Source organism: Miniopterus natalensis, chromosome 12 (assembly GCF_054644295.1).
Source record: "Miniopterus natalensis isolate mMinNat1 chromosome 12, mMinNat1.hap1, whole genome shotgun sequence".
Taxonomy (NCBI): domain Eukaryota; kingdom Metazoa; phylum Chordata; class Mammalia; order Chiroptera; family Miniopteridae; genus Miniopterus; species Miniopterus natalensis.
The window spans coordinates 29,124,197-29,139,184 of record NC_142092.1 but is presented as its reverse complement, the minus strand read 5'-3'; the positions used below and the strand labels follow the sequence as shown (position 1 = coordinate 29,139,184).

Genomic DNA, 14,988 nt, shown 5'->3' with positions numbered 1-14,988 from the left:
TTACAATACAGCATAGATAGAACATAATTTAACATAGGAAGTGTGTTAAATAACACACTTTGGCTGGGCTGGGGATCGAACCTGCAACCCAGGTATGTACCCTGGACCGGGAATCATCAAACCCATGACCCTTTGGTCCGGGGGCCAAAACTCTAACCACGGAGCACACTGGTCAGGGTGAATGTGGTAGTTTTTAAAAACATATGTCTGCAAAGGATTTTTAGGGCAGTGAAACTATTCCAGGTGATACTGTAATGGTAGATACATGTCATATAAAACCATAGAACTTACACCCACATCCTGCAGCAACCTACTCAGGAAGCCAACCCCCTTACCTACAATAAACCACCCCAGAAGCCAGTCTGCTAGAAGTTAGACTTGCAGAATGACAGATTGCTTTCTCCAGTGACACTCCAGGAAACTGCACAATAACCTCTGTAATAATCAGACCAAAATGGTCAGGACTTAATAACTGACAGCTTCCTTAATTGTGGTCCCTGCTTCCAATTTAGGACCAACCAGAAAAAGTGAAATATGCATCCGTAACCAATCACATAGTAAGCCCTGCTTCTAATTAGCCCACCTACAGCTTCTCCACGCCACCAGCCCCCAAAGAGGTAAGACCTGAAGCCTTCCCTTTACCCCACTGGGTGGCTTACCCACTCCCCTGCCAAAACAAAAGGCTAACTCCTACAAGTTCAGAATAGTGTTTGCTTTCATCATTTTGTTGGTCTTTGTTTTCACAACTGCATAATGAAAATCCGTTGAAATCACCCTAAAGATGGAATAATAGTTCATTTAAGCTGGAACTAAAGGAGCGAGGAATGGCCAAGGGAGAACCTTGCACTGACTGAGGAGTTCATGAGTAGGACCTCACGACAGACATCATCCAGCTGGAAGACAGACAACTGACGGCCACAGCTTGAGGAACAGCTCCTCCATCTATCTAGGTGTCCGCAGGGTCAGTTCAGGAGAGTGCTGAACCCCACTGGGGTGACAGAGTAACCACCTGCAGCTGCATTACACAATACCCTCTCCCTCTGCTCACTGCCCTCCATTAAAAATCACTCTCAGTGCCCTGGCCGGGTGGCTCAGTTAGTTAGAATGTCATCCCAACATGCCAAGGTTCAGTCCCCGGTCAGGCACATACAAGAAGCAACCAATAAATGCATAAATAAGTAGAACAACAAATCAGTTCCTCTCTCTCTCTAAAATAAATAATTTTAAAAAATCACTCTAAGTGATGTAGCTTAGAACATTAAGTTCTCACAAGTCCATTAAAAGTCTCATTCTGACAGCTCAGCTGCTTGGTTCTGCTTGACCAATTTGAACATTAGGCAGCTTAGTTTTCCTCTCTTCCTAGGCATAAGCATGCCCACAAGAAGCAACGTGCAATTCTGTGTAAACTTTAAACCCTGCACCTTCTGTGAGATTATGGACTAGTTCAGGCTGGTTAACTTGGGATGATGTCCTTGAAAATACTACACAGTGAGGCAAAGTGACTGGCTTCGTCTTTAAAGTACTTCTAAATTTTGTATTCATTACAAAATGAAAACAGTTATTGTAGAAAATCTAGAAAAATCAAAGTAATGAAAAGAAAGCTAAAAAAAATCATCCATAATGACCATCCAGAGAAACAAATATTCTATCTTATTTTTTTTCCACTTGTGTATGTATGTATGTGGATAAGGGAGGGGGGATTCACTTAATAGAATGAAACTGATAAAGTTTTGAACTGGGTAGCTTTTCTTATTTCTCTGAAGTATGACTTACTGAAAAGCCAACAAATAATCAAGGTATTCTTTCAAGGCACTTCCTGACGGGTAGGGGGAGGATCCTGCATGACAGGTGAACCATCTGTACTTCCCTGACTCTGCCAGGACACTCTGTGCTGTACATACTGGTCCCTCTGCCTGCAGCAGCTTTCCCCAGACTTGTCCAGCAGAGCATCACTACTCATCCTTCAATACCCAGCCCTAGTCCTGCACCCTGGCAGCACACAGTGTGCTCATACCTGTGCTCTCAGCATGCTACTGCACTTCCCCTAGGGCAAATGGCAAATGGCACGTGGCAAATGGCAGCGATTCCAGTGTGACTGGATCTGTGCTCATCCATAAACTGGATATTTCAGAGAGTCGGGACAGAAATTTTCTACCTTGTACACCCACCCGCTTGCAGAGGACACAATGAAGACAGTGTAGACTGCTGGTTGGAGTATAAACAGTAAAACTGGACTGTCTGGGTTGGGTTGAACTCTGTCCTCACCACTTAGCAGCTGTGACTTTGGGCAAGTTATACATCCTTTGTATACCATGGTTTCATCTTTTAAATAGAGGTGATATGCCCTAGCCGGTTAGCTCGGTGGTTAGAGCATCAGCCTGTGGACTGAAGTGTCCCGGGTTCAATTCCGGCCAAGGGCACGGGCCTCAGTAGCAGGCTCTGTCCCCAGCCCCAGTCCAGGTGCATTAGGGAGGGAGGCAACCAATCGATGTGTCTGCTGCTTACAGTTCTCACAATCTTTTAACTCAGCTTTGAGGACACTGAGGACTCGCGACTAACTGGCTCTTATTAGTTTTCTCTGTACATGGGAAACAAATACTTGGTCCAGAATTCCTCTCTGACTACAATAGGACATAGGCATTCATGTGAAACCAAGTTTGGAGAATGCTGCCTCACTATTAAATGGAAATGCTACTATTGAAGGTTACTGGTACCAACTTGCTCACCCTCTGTGGAGAATATTAATTACCCATGACATGTACACACCTCTGAGTAATACGCTGAAGCCCTTCTGATGCCCCTGCCCTCCCCCTCAGCTCACTCTTCCAAACAGCAAGCGCCGCGGGCGAGCCAGTCCACTTCAGAGCAAGGGAAGGCTCCTGACTGTGCAGTATTTTCTGAGTCACCTCAGACCAACCAGATGGAACCAGCCCCAAATCTCACAGAAGCTGCTGGGTTTAGAGTTTACAGTTAAGTTTCTAATTACTTATCAAAAGTTCACTTCAGTGTGGTTCAGTTGGTTGGAGCATCATCCCGTACACCAAAAGGTGGCAGGTTTCATTCCTGGTCAGGGCACATGCCCAGCTTTCGGGTTTGATCCCCGGCTGGGGCCAGTACAGACTGATGTTTCTCTCTGTCTCTCTCCCTTCCTCTCTCTCTCAAATCAATAAAAACATTTTTTTTTTAAAGTTCACTTCCAAGGAGAGAGATGGGGGGGGAGGGGGGTGGTAGAGAGAGAGAGAAAGGGAGAAGAAATGGAATCCCCTGATGTTCAAATTATTCAACTGGAAACAAGTCACTGAACTAAAAAAGGATAGTCAACTTTGACACATTTCCTAGGTCTTGATGCTCTTAAAGAACATCTTCATGGACACAGACAATAGTGTGGCGAAGGCCTGGGGGGCGGCAGATGTGGGGTGGAGGGGGTCAATGGGGGGAAAAGCGGGACATCTGTAATACTTTCAACAATAAAGATAAATTTTTTAAAAAGAACATCTGATTTTAGATCATATTGTAAGAAGTGCTGACCTAAATGTTCTCTGACTTCGAAAATCGCAGAAAGGCATTTACTTGTTCATACATTCACCTAAAGCTTGCTTTAAAAATATACAATTCTTTAAACATCCAGTGAATCAGGATTCTGATTTCCTCAGACTGAAATAGATAAGGCTTCCCGCTATCCCTAGGTCTGAATCAATTCAACAGAACAAAATGTGCAGATTTTCTTCTACGAGCAAGGTCCCTGCCATCAGGGAAACTGGTTCAGATTTGAAACCTACAAGCAGAGCAGTCTTCAGCATTGCTTGACTTACATTAGCCAGCCGGAGCTGGACAGGCTTCATACTTCAACTTCTCTACTTTAAAACATAATAAAGCATGCCTTCCATATGTCCTCTCTGTCCTAAAACCTAAAACAGATCAAATCAACTCTTCATTTGACTCCTTAAGTAAAAGAGATAACTTCATCTCTATGATTAAAACCAGATAACTGCATGAGGACTGTTTCCTTTTATTTAAAAGAGTTCCTCAGTTCTGCCTGTCCCTTTGACTTGAGGATTCTCATGTAAATCCTGGAAGACCCTGAAAGGCAGTCTTCAGACTATTAAAAACATTTTAGCCCGGCCGGGCGTGGCTCAGTGGTTAAGTGTCGACCTAGGATCCAGGCGATCAGGGTTCGATTCCGGGTCAGGGCACATGCCCGGGTTCAGGCTGCAGCTGATCAATGACTCTCTCATCATTGATGTTTCTATCTCTCTCTCTCCCTCTCCTTTCCTCTCTCTGAAATCAATAAAGATATATTTTTTAAAAAAACAAAAACATTTTAAATATAAAATACAATCCTAAGAAAGACTATGCATAAACTAAGCTCTCTGAACCAAGTATTGATCTTATTTGTATATTTCTCTATAAAAAAATCATTCAGACTTAAGTTGTGCTGCCTTTCAGTAGATATAAATAATAAAATTTGGGCGTGAGATAAGAGAACAATTAAAAGATATTGTGGTATAAAGAACCTTGGGCTTGGAGGCCAGATGCCTGGGTGTCCCTTTTTTGTGTGGCTTCCCTCGTTGCATGACTGTAGTGTAGACAATTCCTTTGTCCCTTCTGAGTCTCTGTCCTGATCTGCAGAGATGATGACACCTCTCAACCCAAAGGATGAGAGAACCAGGGTCCGGGTTGGGTGCCTGAGCAATGAGACCTCCTCCCACGTGTCTGTGCACTGCCTGCCCTGGGAAGTTTGCAGGCACCAGGCAGAGCCCTGGGATAAAGACCTAGAAAGGGGCCGCATCAACTCCCTCCGAGGGTACGAAGCTGGCTGCTCATGAACTTAAGGCTCCACCGTCTCCCTCCCCTTGAGGTACCCGCCGCTGTTTTACTTAAATAAACATATTCATTCCCCGTCTTGTAAGCAACCCTGACCTAGAGCTGGACTTTCAGAGACCACAGGAGACAAACAGGCCAGAGCGCGCGGTGTCTAAGGAGCCCTCCCGGCCACTTACAAACAGGGTCTTCCATTTTCAAGGGTTTTTTCAAACGGATGCTGGCGGGGACCGTCTTCTCCATCAGCTCATCAATGCTCTAAAATTAAAACGCAAGACAGTGAACGCGAGAGCCAGAGGGAACTGCTTCTGAGTTAAAAGAGCCGCCTCTGTGTTTTGCATCTACAAAGACTTGTGGGGACCTCATGTAAATCGTCTAATTACGGTTTCTTTTTAAAAAAAAGAAAAGAACAACTTTGAGCAAACGAGAAACCGCTTGGAGGAAAGAAAATAATGCAGCGGGGCGGGGATTCAGCCGCTCGGGGTGGCTGTCAGCCGGCCGCCGGAGACCCTCGGAGGAGCCGGGAGGTCTTCCCCTCGCAAAGTGAGGGCTCAGCGACCGGGCAACCGGGGTTGGAAAGCAGACGGGCTCGGAGCGCGGAGAGAGGGAGACGGAGAAAACGCGCGGCGGGAGGCGGCTGGGCACGGGGACGCAGCGCGGACGCGCTTCCACGCCCGGGCCGGGAGCGGGGCGCGGGGCGCACGCGGAGCCGAGCGGAGCGGAGCGCGGGCGGGGTCCGGGGCCGCTCCGGGCGGGGCGCCGCGAGGTCCCGGGGGCCGGGTGGGGGTCCTTACCGCCAGCCCCAGGGCCTGCAGCATCTCCCTCTGGTCTTTGTCCCCAGGTCCGATGTGCCTCCGGGCGAAGTCGTCGTGTCTGGGCAGGAGGCGCTCCAGAAGGCGGGAGGCCCCGGCCCCGCCGCCGTCCCCGCCGCCGCCACTGTTGTCGCGGCTCCGCTGCGCCCAGCGCGGCCCCGCGCCTCCCGCCGGGCGCCGGCCGCCCGCGACTCCGCAGCCCAGGCGCAGCCCCCAGGCCCTGGCGCACGTCTGCATGGTCGCGACCGGAGCCTCCTGCCCCGGACCTCAGGGGTCGGTGGCGCTCTGGGCCCGTCTTCTGGTCGCGGTCCCCCGGGTGGCGGCTGCCTCCGGCCTGGAGTCCCTTTCCCAGAGGATGACCGGCGCGACAGATGGATGGATGGATGGACGGATGGATGGGCGGGTGGATGCTGCGGGGCGATGAACCGGCACCGAGCGCAGCCTGGACACGCGCTCAAAGTTGCTGCTCCACTCGAGGCACCTGCTCCGCACACTTTAAGCGGCGCCCTGGGGGCGGGCGGTGGGATGGGGCCAGCAAACGCTCGGCCAATGGGAGTGAACGGAGGGTAGGGGCGGGGGCAGACCCCACCCCGCCCCTTCTCCCTACCCCCTTTTCGGGGCCCCTGCTCCCGGCATCCTCAGTTACTCCTACTCCATCTCTGGCTGGCCGCAGAGGCTGGGGCGCACCGTGCGCCGGGCGCCAGCCTGGGACCTCGCTCGCGCGGGATCCCCGTGGACAACCGCTGGCGAGGTGCCAAAGGGACTCAGATGAGATGCAAGGTGATTCTGGCCCTGAGGCCAGACACTTTGAGTTGGTTAGTCTCCATTCGTTACTTTTGGGGTACCTTTCCCTGTCACACCTCATGGAAGCCAGTATGGGCAGATGAGAGTTCTTTTAGGGTTGTAGGATGCTGGGCAGGGTGCTCAACCTCTGAGCTTCAGCTTTGTCATCTCACAGAGCTGCATGGGATTTAAAAACAGGTTATACATCGAAAGCATTGCCATAACAGAGGGCTGGATATCCACCTACCTGCCTACCTACCTATCTACATATATGTATTCTGTGTGCATGTGTGTGCATGGGAAAATGCAAAAGATAGTAAGGTATACATTTTGCACTGTCATCGTAGTTGGGAAGTTATTTATACCTAGGTATTTTGTAAATTTAAGCTCTCTGGCTACCTCTTGAGATTTTTTTAAAAGATTGAACTTTCAAAATTCCAATTGTCCTTCTAATAGGAGGAAAAGAGAGGGGCCGAAGTCGTCAGAATATTACTCGTACTTACACCAGGGAGAAAGAGAACCCTTCCTCCTGCTCTTCCTCTGAGCTTCCTCCTTCATCATGCTCTACACACTCTGGGTTCTGGAGCCGACAGGCACAGAGACTAGCGGAGAGGCAGAAAAATATAAAACCTAGCACAGTAGGCAAAATGTGTGTGTATGGCAGGCAGGGTAGGTGGTGAGCTAGAAGGGCTGTCTCGAACGTCTGAACAGTTTTCATCCATTTGAAATAGAAATCACAGCCTTCATAAAAGTTGGGCGATACCCTCAGTGCTAGATGCCGTGTGTGTAGAGGGGGAGCAATCTGCATTTATTCCCATTACTGTTTATGTTCTTTTTATGTATCACAGGGACTGGAAGCCAGAGAATTATAATTCCCAGATTCTTTTGTCTCCAGAGCTCTGTATGTTATTAGTCTTCTGACAACAAGATACACTTGTGTGAGCCTGGCCAGCGTGGCTCAGCGGTTGAGCATCGACCTGTGATCCAGGAGGTTGTAGTTCAATTCCCGGTCAGGGCACATGCCCGGGCTGTGGGCTCGATCCCCAGTAGGGGGCATGCAGAGGACTCTCATCATTGATGTTTCTATCTCTCTCTCTCTCTCTCTCTCCTTCTCCTCTCTCTGAAATCAATAAAGACACACACACACACACATATATATATATATATATATATTTTTTTTTTTTGAAAAAGATACACTTGTGTGAGAACAGGAACATGGGATAAAAGCAGAAACCATTTTCTTGTTTCTCTGACGGCACCAGACAAACACATGGGTGGTAGCAGACATGAAGTACTCCCTTACCGATCACTCACAATGGAATAGTAGGGCAGCTGTCCTGTGGTTTTCCAGCCTAGGAGGCAGCAAGAATTTCTCACTGTCCCGGATCACAGACAGCTTCAGTGGTTGACATGAAGATAGTAATGGTCTATCTAGCCTGTCTTGCTCTTACAATTCTTCCAAAGGCTTTATATGCACATATTAATGGCATTTTAATCCTCCTGCACTTGAAATACTGTGAGTGATTTTGTTTGTTTCCTAAATAATCTTGAACAGAGACTGTGACTAAGGCCAAAAGTGGCTTTAGAAAACTGACCCCCAAAAGTAGAAGAATCTAAGATTAGCCGTCTGACCTGGTTTTGTTTGAAGTCAGTGATGACATTATCACTAGTTGAAAATGAGGCTGTGATAGTCTTAGGCATGAAATGGAAGCAATTACTTAAATTATCAGTAGGGAATAAAGTGCCTATTGAAGACAGGTCTTGGCTAGTTTAGACTTTCTGGTAGGAATGATATCTACAAGGACCACTAAGAGAGCTAGTAGCTCCTGAATGCCCTGAAGAGTTTACAGAATAAAATGACAGCCCAGAGACCTAGAGAGCTTCAATGCTCTAAAAGAATTTCTTAACTTCTGCAGCTGCAACAAGTATTTACAAGTCAGACCCAAAGTTTGATCCTGCAGATTGACAAATTATCACAGGAGTTAATTCATAGCCTTGTTAGATCTTATATGTGAAAGTTTGGGATTACATTTTTCTTTAAATCCTCACCCGAGGATATTGCTTTTCAGAGAGAGAGTGAACGTGAGGGGGAGAGAGAGACAGAGAGAGGGACAGAGAGAAAGAGACAGAGAGCGAGAGAGAAACACTGATGTGAGAGAGACACATCAATTGGTTGCGTCCCACATGAGTCCCAACCAGGGCCCGGGACTGAGTCTGCAACCAAGATACGTGCCCTTGACCAGAATCGAACCCAGGACCCTTCAGTCCGCAGGCTGATGCTTTAACCACTGAGCCAAACTGGCTAGGGCTGGGATTAATTTAAAACCCTAAGATTTGGAATGGGGACATTTTGGTAGTTTGGGTTGAATTTTATTATCTTGAACCAACAAATCCCACTGAGCCCCCTTGCTTGCTGAAGCAGTTCCTCTGGGCTGCTCTGAGATGCTTGAAGATCCTATAATGGCTTCACTAAAGCATTAACTTTGCAAAGGTATGCCAATGATTCTTTACCTCTAGATTCACAACCAGAATCAGATCTCCCCTTATCCCAGGAAGTTGGGTAAGACATCTGACACCAGAGGAGAAGCTTATACAAGGAAAGAAAGACGCTGCTAATGGCACTGGAGGATTTCTGTGTAGGAGTGGGTTCTAGACCAAGGAAGAAGGAAGATAATGTTGAAGTTATTGATATAATGCCACAGATTCTAAATTCATTGTATTAGCTTAATCAGCCAGGAGTGGCTCTAATGATTTTCTGAATTGATTGACTAAAACCAGACTCAACAATGGTCTTCAGTATATCCCTCAGGCAGGCAAAGAGGACAATCACTTCACTTAAATATTGAGAAATCCATTGGTAAGAGGAACAGCAGTATTCCTGTACTTTCTATGTTGGCACCTGTGAGATGGTAGAGGGGTGGTAAAAGAGAGAGAGAGAGAGAGAGAGAGAGAGGGACATTGATTTGTTGTTCCACTTATTTATGCAACCTTGGCATAGTGGAACGATGCTCCTACCAACTGAACTACCTGGCCAGTGTGTTAACCACTTTCTATACAAGCAATGACTGCCATGTCAAGCCTCATTAACAACTCAGTGTGAATTCCTTTAAGCAGACAACCCACTTACCTCTCAGCATAGGCCCTGCAAGTGTCCAGTTAGAGTCCCTGGGTTTACCAAAAAGCAAATTTATGGAGTAGATGCATGTCTCCATTCATTACAATTGAAGAAGGAAGACGGATTCAGAAAGACAGCTGTGGCAGTGGATGGTAGAGAAAAACACTGGAAGAGAGTCATCCTTCAGGTCTTTCTCATCGACCAGCACAGCAGTGTGGAAGGACAGAAAGCAAATGGCTGAGTGATCCAAAGCCCAGAAGAGCAATAAAAATTCACTGTTTTCACTGTTAAGAACAGGCAATGTGCACAAAGAATTTGCTTCCAGACCTAGGCTGTTCTTGTATACATGATGGGATTTCCATGCAGGGCTGGGCAGCAACTCAATGTAGCCACTTGTTTCTAAACAACCTTGTTCAGATTGTAAATTTCATTGCAAAAAATAATAAGTATACTGTTCTTTCTATAAAACCAATAGGAAATAGAGTTTTTTCTTGTTCTCTTTCTTTCTTTCTTTCTTTCTTTCTTTCTTTCTTTCTTTCTTTCTTTCTTTCTTTCTTTCTTAAATATATATTGATTTCAGAGAGAGGATGGGAGAGGGAGAGAGAGAAATAAAAACATCAATGATGAGTCATTGATTGGCTGCCTCCTGCACACCCTCGACTGGGGATCGAGCTCGCAACCTGGGCATATGCCCTGACTGGGAATAGAACTGGGAATCGAACCACAATCTCCTGGATCCTAGGCAGTCGCTCAACCGCCGAGCCACACCCAGCCAGGCTGTTTCTTCTTTTTGAAGTTAACTTTTTAAAATGAAACTTAGTATTTTTTAAATGCAATGTGTTTTGTAATGGCAAAAAATATTACACAGGAGACATTAGGGCTCTGAGCAGGCAAGGGAACGACCTCAAGCAAATAACCATTTGCTGTGAAGGGGAACAGAAAGTCAGCTCTCTGACCACAATCCCTATGGCTGAGTCCTGGATCTGCCCCTTACTGAAAGTGTATGTTGTAGCATATCTTAACCTTGCTCAGACTCTATTACTCATTGGTAAAATACAATCACTTTGAGTTATGAATAAATGCAATGTTTGTTTCCCATCCTTTCCTCTTTTTGTACTGCCAAAGTGTTAATCTTTACAAACCTAAATATTTACAGAGATTGCTATTTTTATTGCTTGCATCACAATTTCCTAACTTTGGTAAATCAACATGATGCAATTGGAACAAGACATCTTTGGTTATATACTGGGCAGAAATCTTGTCATTTGTGCCCACAGAATCAGAAATGGCAAAAGCCATGCCATTCAAAAGGCCTGAGAATATGAAAAATTCAGAGCAATGTCAGGTACAGGATAATGGATGTCAAGGAGACAATAGTAAACTCTTTGGGTACTTTAGTCATCCTGCCCTCAAGCCCTAATACATGTCTTCATTATTAAATGCCATAGATGGCAGCTTCAGAACTGATTTGATTCTGAGTCTCTTAAGCACTGAACAACATATGAAGTCTCCCCAAACTACTCCTGCAAGATCTAGATCAGAGGTAAGCCTCTGAAGCCATGGCGGGAGCACAAATCCTAGGGAATTGAACTACCAGAAATAAGCCAGCACCAGGGCACCCTTTCACACAGGTTTCCATAAGGAGCTACTTACACACCTGCTAAAACCCACTGGTTTCACCCCCTGGATGGAAAATTAAAAGAACTCCAACAATAAACATTGCCTAAAAGTACCAGTGCAGCTCCCATTAAATAAATGTTGAAAATATATTTAAAGGTAATCCAACTTAGCTTGCATGAGGTGCCACCATGTCTCAGGCAGGCCAACCCTGCCCAAAGTTTGGAATTGTCCCAGGGCCTGAGAACCCAGGCTAAGCTTTCAGGCACCATGCAGCTGGTCCCAGCTGTGGCAAGAAGAGGCCCCAAAGTTCTAGTTTCGTCAAGACCTTCCTTTCATCTTGGAGGGGCATTTTACAAATAGTCTCTTAGTAAAAGGAAATGATCTGGAAGACTGGGGAACAGTTGAGTCTTTACAGTGATTCAGAGAGTGGTCTTTTTTTTTTTTTTTTTTTAATGTTTTTATTGATTTCAGAGAGAGAAAGGGGGAGGGAGAGAGAGAGAGAAACATGAATGATGAGAGTCATTGATCGGCTGCCTCCAGCATACCCCGTCTGGGGATTGGGCATGTACGCTGACCGGGAATCGAACTGCCATCTCCTGGACCCTAGGTCGATGCTCAGCCGCTGAGCCACGCCTGGCGGGGCGAGAGTGGTCTCAATGGTGCCAATAAAAAGAAAGCAACAGGGCAGTGATTTTTCTGGATGATTTGCTAAACCCCTCTTTCTCAGAACTGCACAAGCCAGAACATTACTTGGGAACACAATTTTTAAGAATAAGAATGTAGCCTTGCCGATGTGGCTCAGTTGGTTGGGTTTCATTCCATGCACCAAAAAGGTTACTGGTCCAGTTCCTGGTCAGGGCACATGCCCAGGTTGCAGGCTCCATCCCTAGTAGGAGGCGTGCAGGAGGCAATCCATCAATCGATGTCCCCTCCTCCCTCCTTCTCTCTCTCTAAAAATCAATAAATATATATATATATATATATATATATATATATATATATATATATCTTTTTAAAAAATAAGAATGTAAAAGAGCTATATAACAATGAACTTTTAGTTTTATATCAAGTAACTCTTTCTAATTTGAGAGAGAGAGAGGAAGTGGGGAGAGAGAGAGAGATCAATTTGTTGTTACACTGATTTATGCATTCATTGGTTGATTTTTGTATGTGTCCTGAGGGGATCGAACCCACAACCTTGGTGTATTGGGACCACACTCTAACCAACTGAGCTACCTGGCCAGGGCTATCACCTAACTCTATTCATATGTATTTTATGTCTGCTGTCATAAAGGCAGACATAAAATACATAGGAATAGGAATATTTTTCATGATATGCTTTTCCCAGGTTACCAGAGGCTTTTCCCTTTTTCTCCTGGGTCTGACGTGAGGCCAGCCTACTTCACAGTAAGTACCCCTAACTAAAGCATGAGAGGGAGGAAGGAAAGAAGGTGGAGAATTCTTGGTCCCCATCTGTTTGTGACTCATACACTTAATGCCACTTCCATTACACCATCTCCCATCCCTCCTCCTCCTGGGAAGAGCCAATACGGCAGGATGATGCTTCTGCGAGTGGGAATCTTTTTTTTTTTTAATCGAGGTGAAGTTCATATAATATAAAATTAACCATTTTAAAGCAACAAATTCAGTGGCACTTAAGACAATCACAATGTATACAAACCCCATACCCTCTAGTTCCAAAACGTTTTCATCATTCAAAAATTAAAACCCAGCCCTAGCTGGGTAGCTCAGTTGGTTAGTGTTGTCCGGATACACCAAGGTTGCCGGTTCAGTCGGGGTCAGGGCACATACATGAATCAACCAATGACCTTGGCTGGTGTGGCTCAGTTGGTTGGAGCCTTGTCCCATACCTGGAAAGGTCTTGGGTTTGATTCTCCGTCAGGGCACATACCCGAGTTTCGGGTTTGATCCCCAGTCGAGGTGTAGAGGAGGCAAATGACTGATGTTTCTCTCTCACATTGATGTTTCTCTCTCTCTCAATCTCTCCCTTTTTCTCTCCTAAAAATCAATAAAAACATACCAAAAAACTTTTTTAAAAACACATCTCAGTTTAAAAAAAAATCAACCAATGAGTGCATAAATAAGTGGAACAACAAATGAATGTTTCTCTCTCTCTCTCCCTCTCCCTTCCTCTCTCTAAAATAAATTTTGGGGGAAAAAAAGAAAAATTCATACCCACTAAGTAGTTACTTCTTTTTTTTCCTTTGATTTTGAGAGTACATTTATTAAAACTGAAGGCAGTGAAACAAGGAAGGGCTTAGGGTAGAAGCAACAGGAGAGCCTAGGCTGGGCTGCTATTGACTCACTGGAAAGTCAGAGAAAAGGGGCCTTGGGGTCAGGTTCAAAGAGTTTTGCTGCCCAGTGTTCCCCTGATTGCAAGTCTCATGAGAGCCCTCAAGTTAAAAAAAAAAAGTAGGTGTCCTGGCCAGTATGATTCAGTATGCTTCTGTAACTTGTTTCCTGAGCCTATGCAGCCCATTTGGCTCACTTATACTACCTTCATAACTTTCTAAAGAAACGTTCTCTTATAATTTGAAAAAGAAACAAAGAAAGGGAGAAAGAGAGAGAAAGAGAGAGAGAGGAAGAAAATGTAGGAATTGGATTAAGAAATCAAGTTATCATGTATATAGAGCCTCACCTAATGGATGAATCAACAGACTTCCTCTTGAATCTCTTCGGTCAGAATCGGTCAGCCACATAGCCAATTCTGCATGCTGGGAAGCTCCACTTTTCTCTGTATTTGTAGACAAACCAAGGAGAAGGGAGTTGGGACACCCTTATAGTCAGAATAAGCAATATATGTGATCTTATTTTGTTGCTGATAATCTAATTATTTAAAAGGAAAACAGTAACCCAGTAACAAATTAAATGCATATGATTAAATTTATTATTAGTGGAGGGGGATTCTGGTCAGAAAAATACACTTCTGAAAAGATTTCAAACTTTTTTGAAAGACAAAAATAGTATTTAATATTAGTAAGATATGATGAAGACCCTTACTATTTATAGGTAAGAGATCAGATAAAGGAAATAATAAAAGGTCACTCCAGAATTTTAAGTCTAGAAAAATGGAAGGATGTTGGCAGAAATAATGAAAATAAAACTGTCCAGGAGGAAAGCAAGTTTAGGGTGTAGGATGTTGATTTGGCCTTCTATTTTTATTTATTCACTTTTAAAATATATCTTTATTGATTTCAGAGAGAGGAAAGGAGAGGGAGAGAGAGAGAGAGAGAGAAACATCAATGATGAGAGAGTCATTGATTGGCTGCCTCCTGCATGTCCCTGACTGGGGGTCGAGCCCGCAACCCCGGCATGTGCCCTGACCCGGAATCGAATCCTGATCGCCTGAATCCTAGGTGGACACTCAACTACTGAGCCATTCGTGGCCGGGCTGGCTTGACCTTTTAAAAAGTGAGTTTGTGGTGGTGAGGAGAGGTACTCAAGGAAGGACAGAACAGGCCAGTGATAATGCAGAATTGAGGTTAGAAGTCAGGTCTAGAGATTTGGGCCTCAGAACCATTTACTTCCAGGGGGAAGCAACTCTCTAGAAAGGATTTGACCAAACAGATCTGCCCAAACCTTGAGGGTCACCCATATTTGAGGAGAGAAAGCAAAGTCTCTGAAGGAAGCAAAGAAAAGTCTTGAGAAAGAGGGAGGGCCCAGCCGAGCATGGCTCAGCGGTTGAGCATCCACCTAGGATCCAAGCAATCGGGGTTTGATTCCCAGTCAGGGCACATGCCCGGGTTGTGGGCTCGATCAATGACTCTCATCATTGATGTTTCTATCTCTCTCTCTCTCCCTTTCCTTTCCTCTCTC

At 45.4% G+C, this 14,988-nt stretch overlaps 1 protein-coding gene across 1 annotated transcript in view; it reads right to left on the bottom strand.

Moving 5' to 3' along the window:
• GLDC (glycine decarboxylase) overlaps nucleotides 1-5,870 on the bottom strand; it is a 71,282-nt gene extending 65,412 nt beyond the window's left edge. Inside the window, exons 1-2 of the mRNA XM_087822540.1 lie at nucleotides 5,616-5,870; nucleotides 5,001-5,079 (exon numbers count right to left, since the gene is read on the bottom strand). Coding sequence (XP_087678666.1) covers nucleotides 5,001-5,079; nucleotides 5,616-5,870 — 334 coding nt within the window. The remainder of the gene's footprint in view (nucleotides 1-5,000; nucleotides 5,080-5,615) is intronic.
• Nucleotides 5,871-14,988: the final 9,118 nt, after the last annotated feature.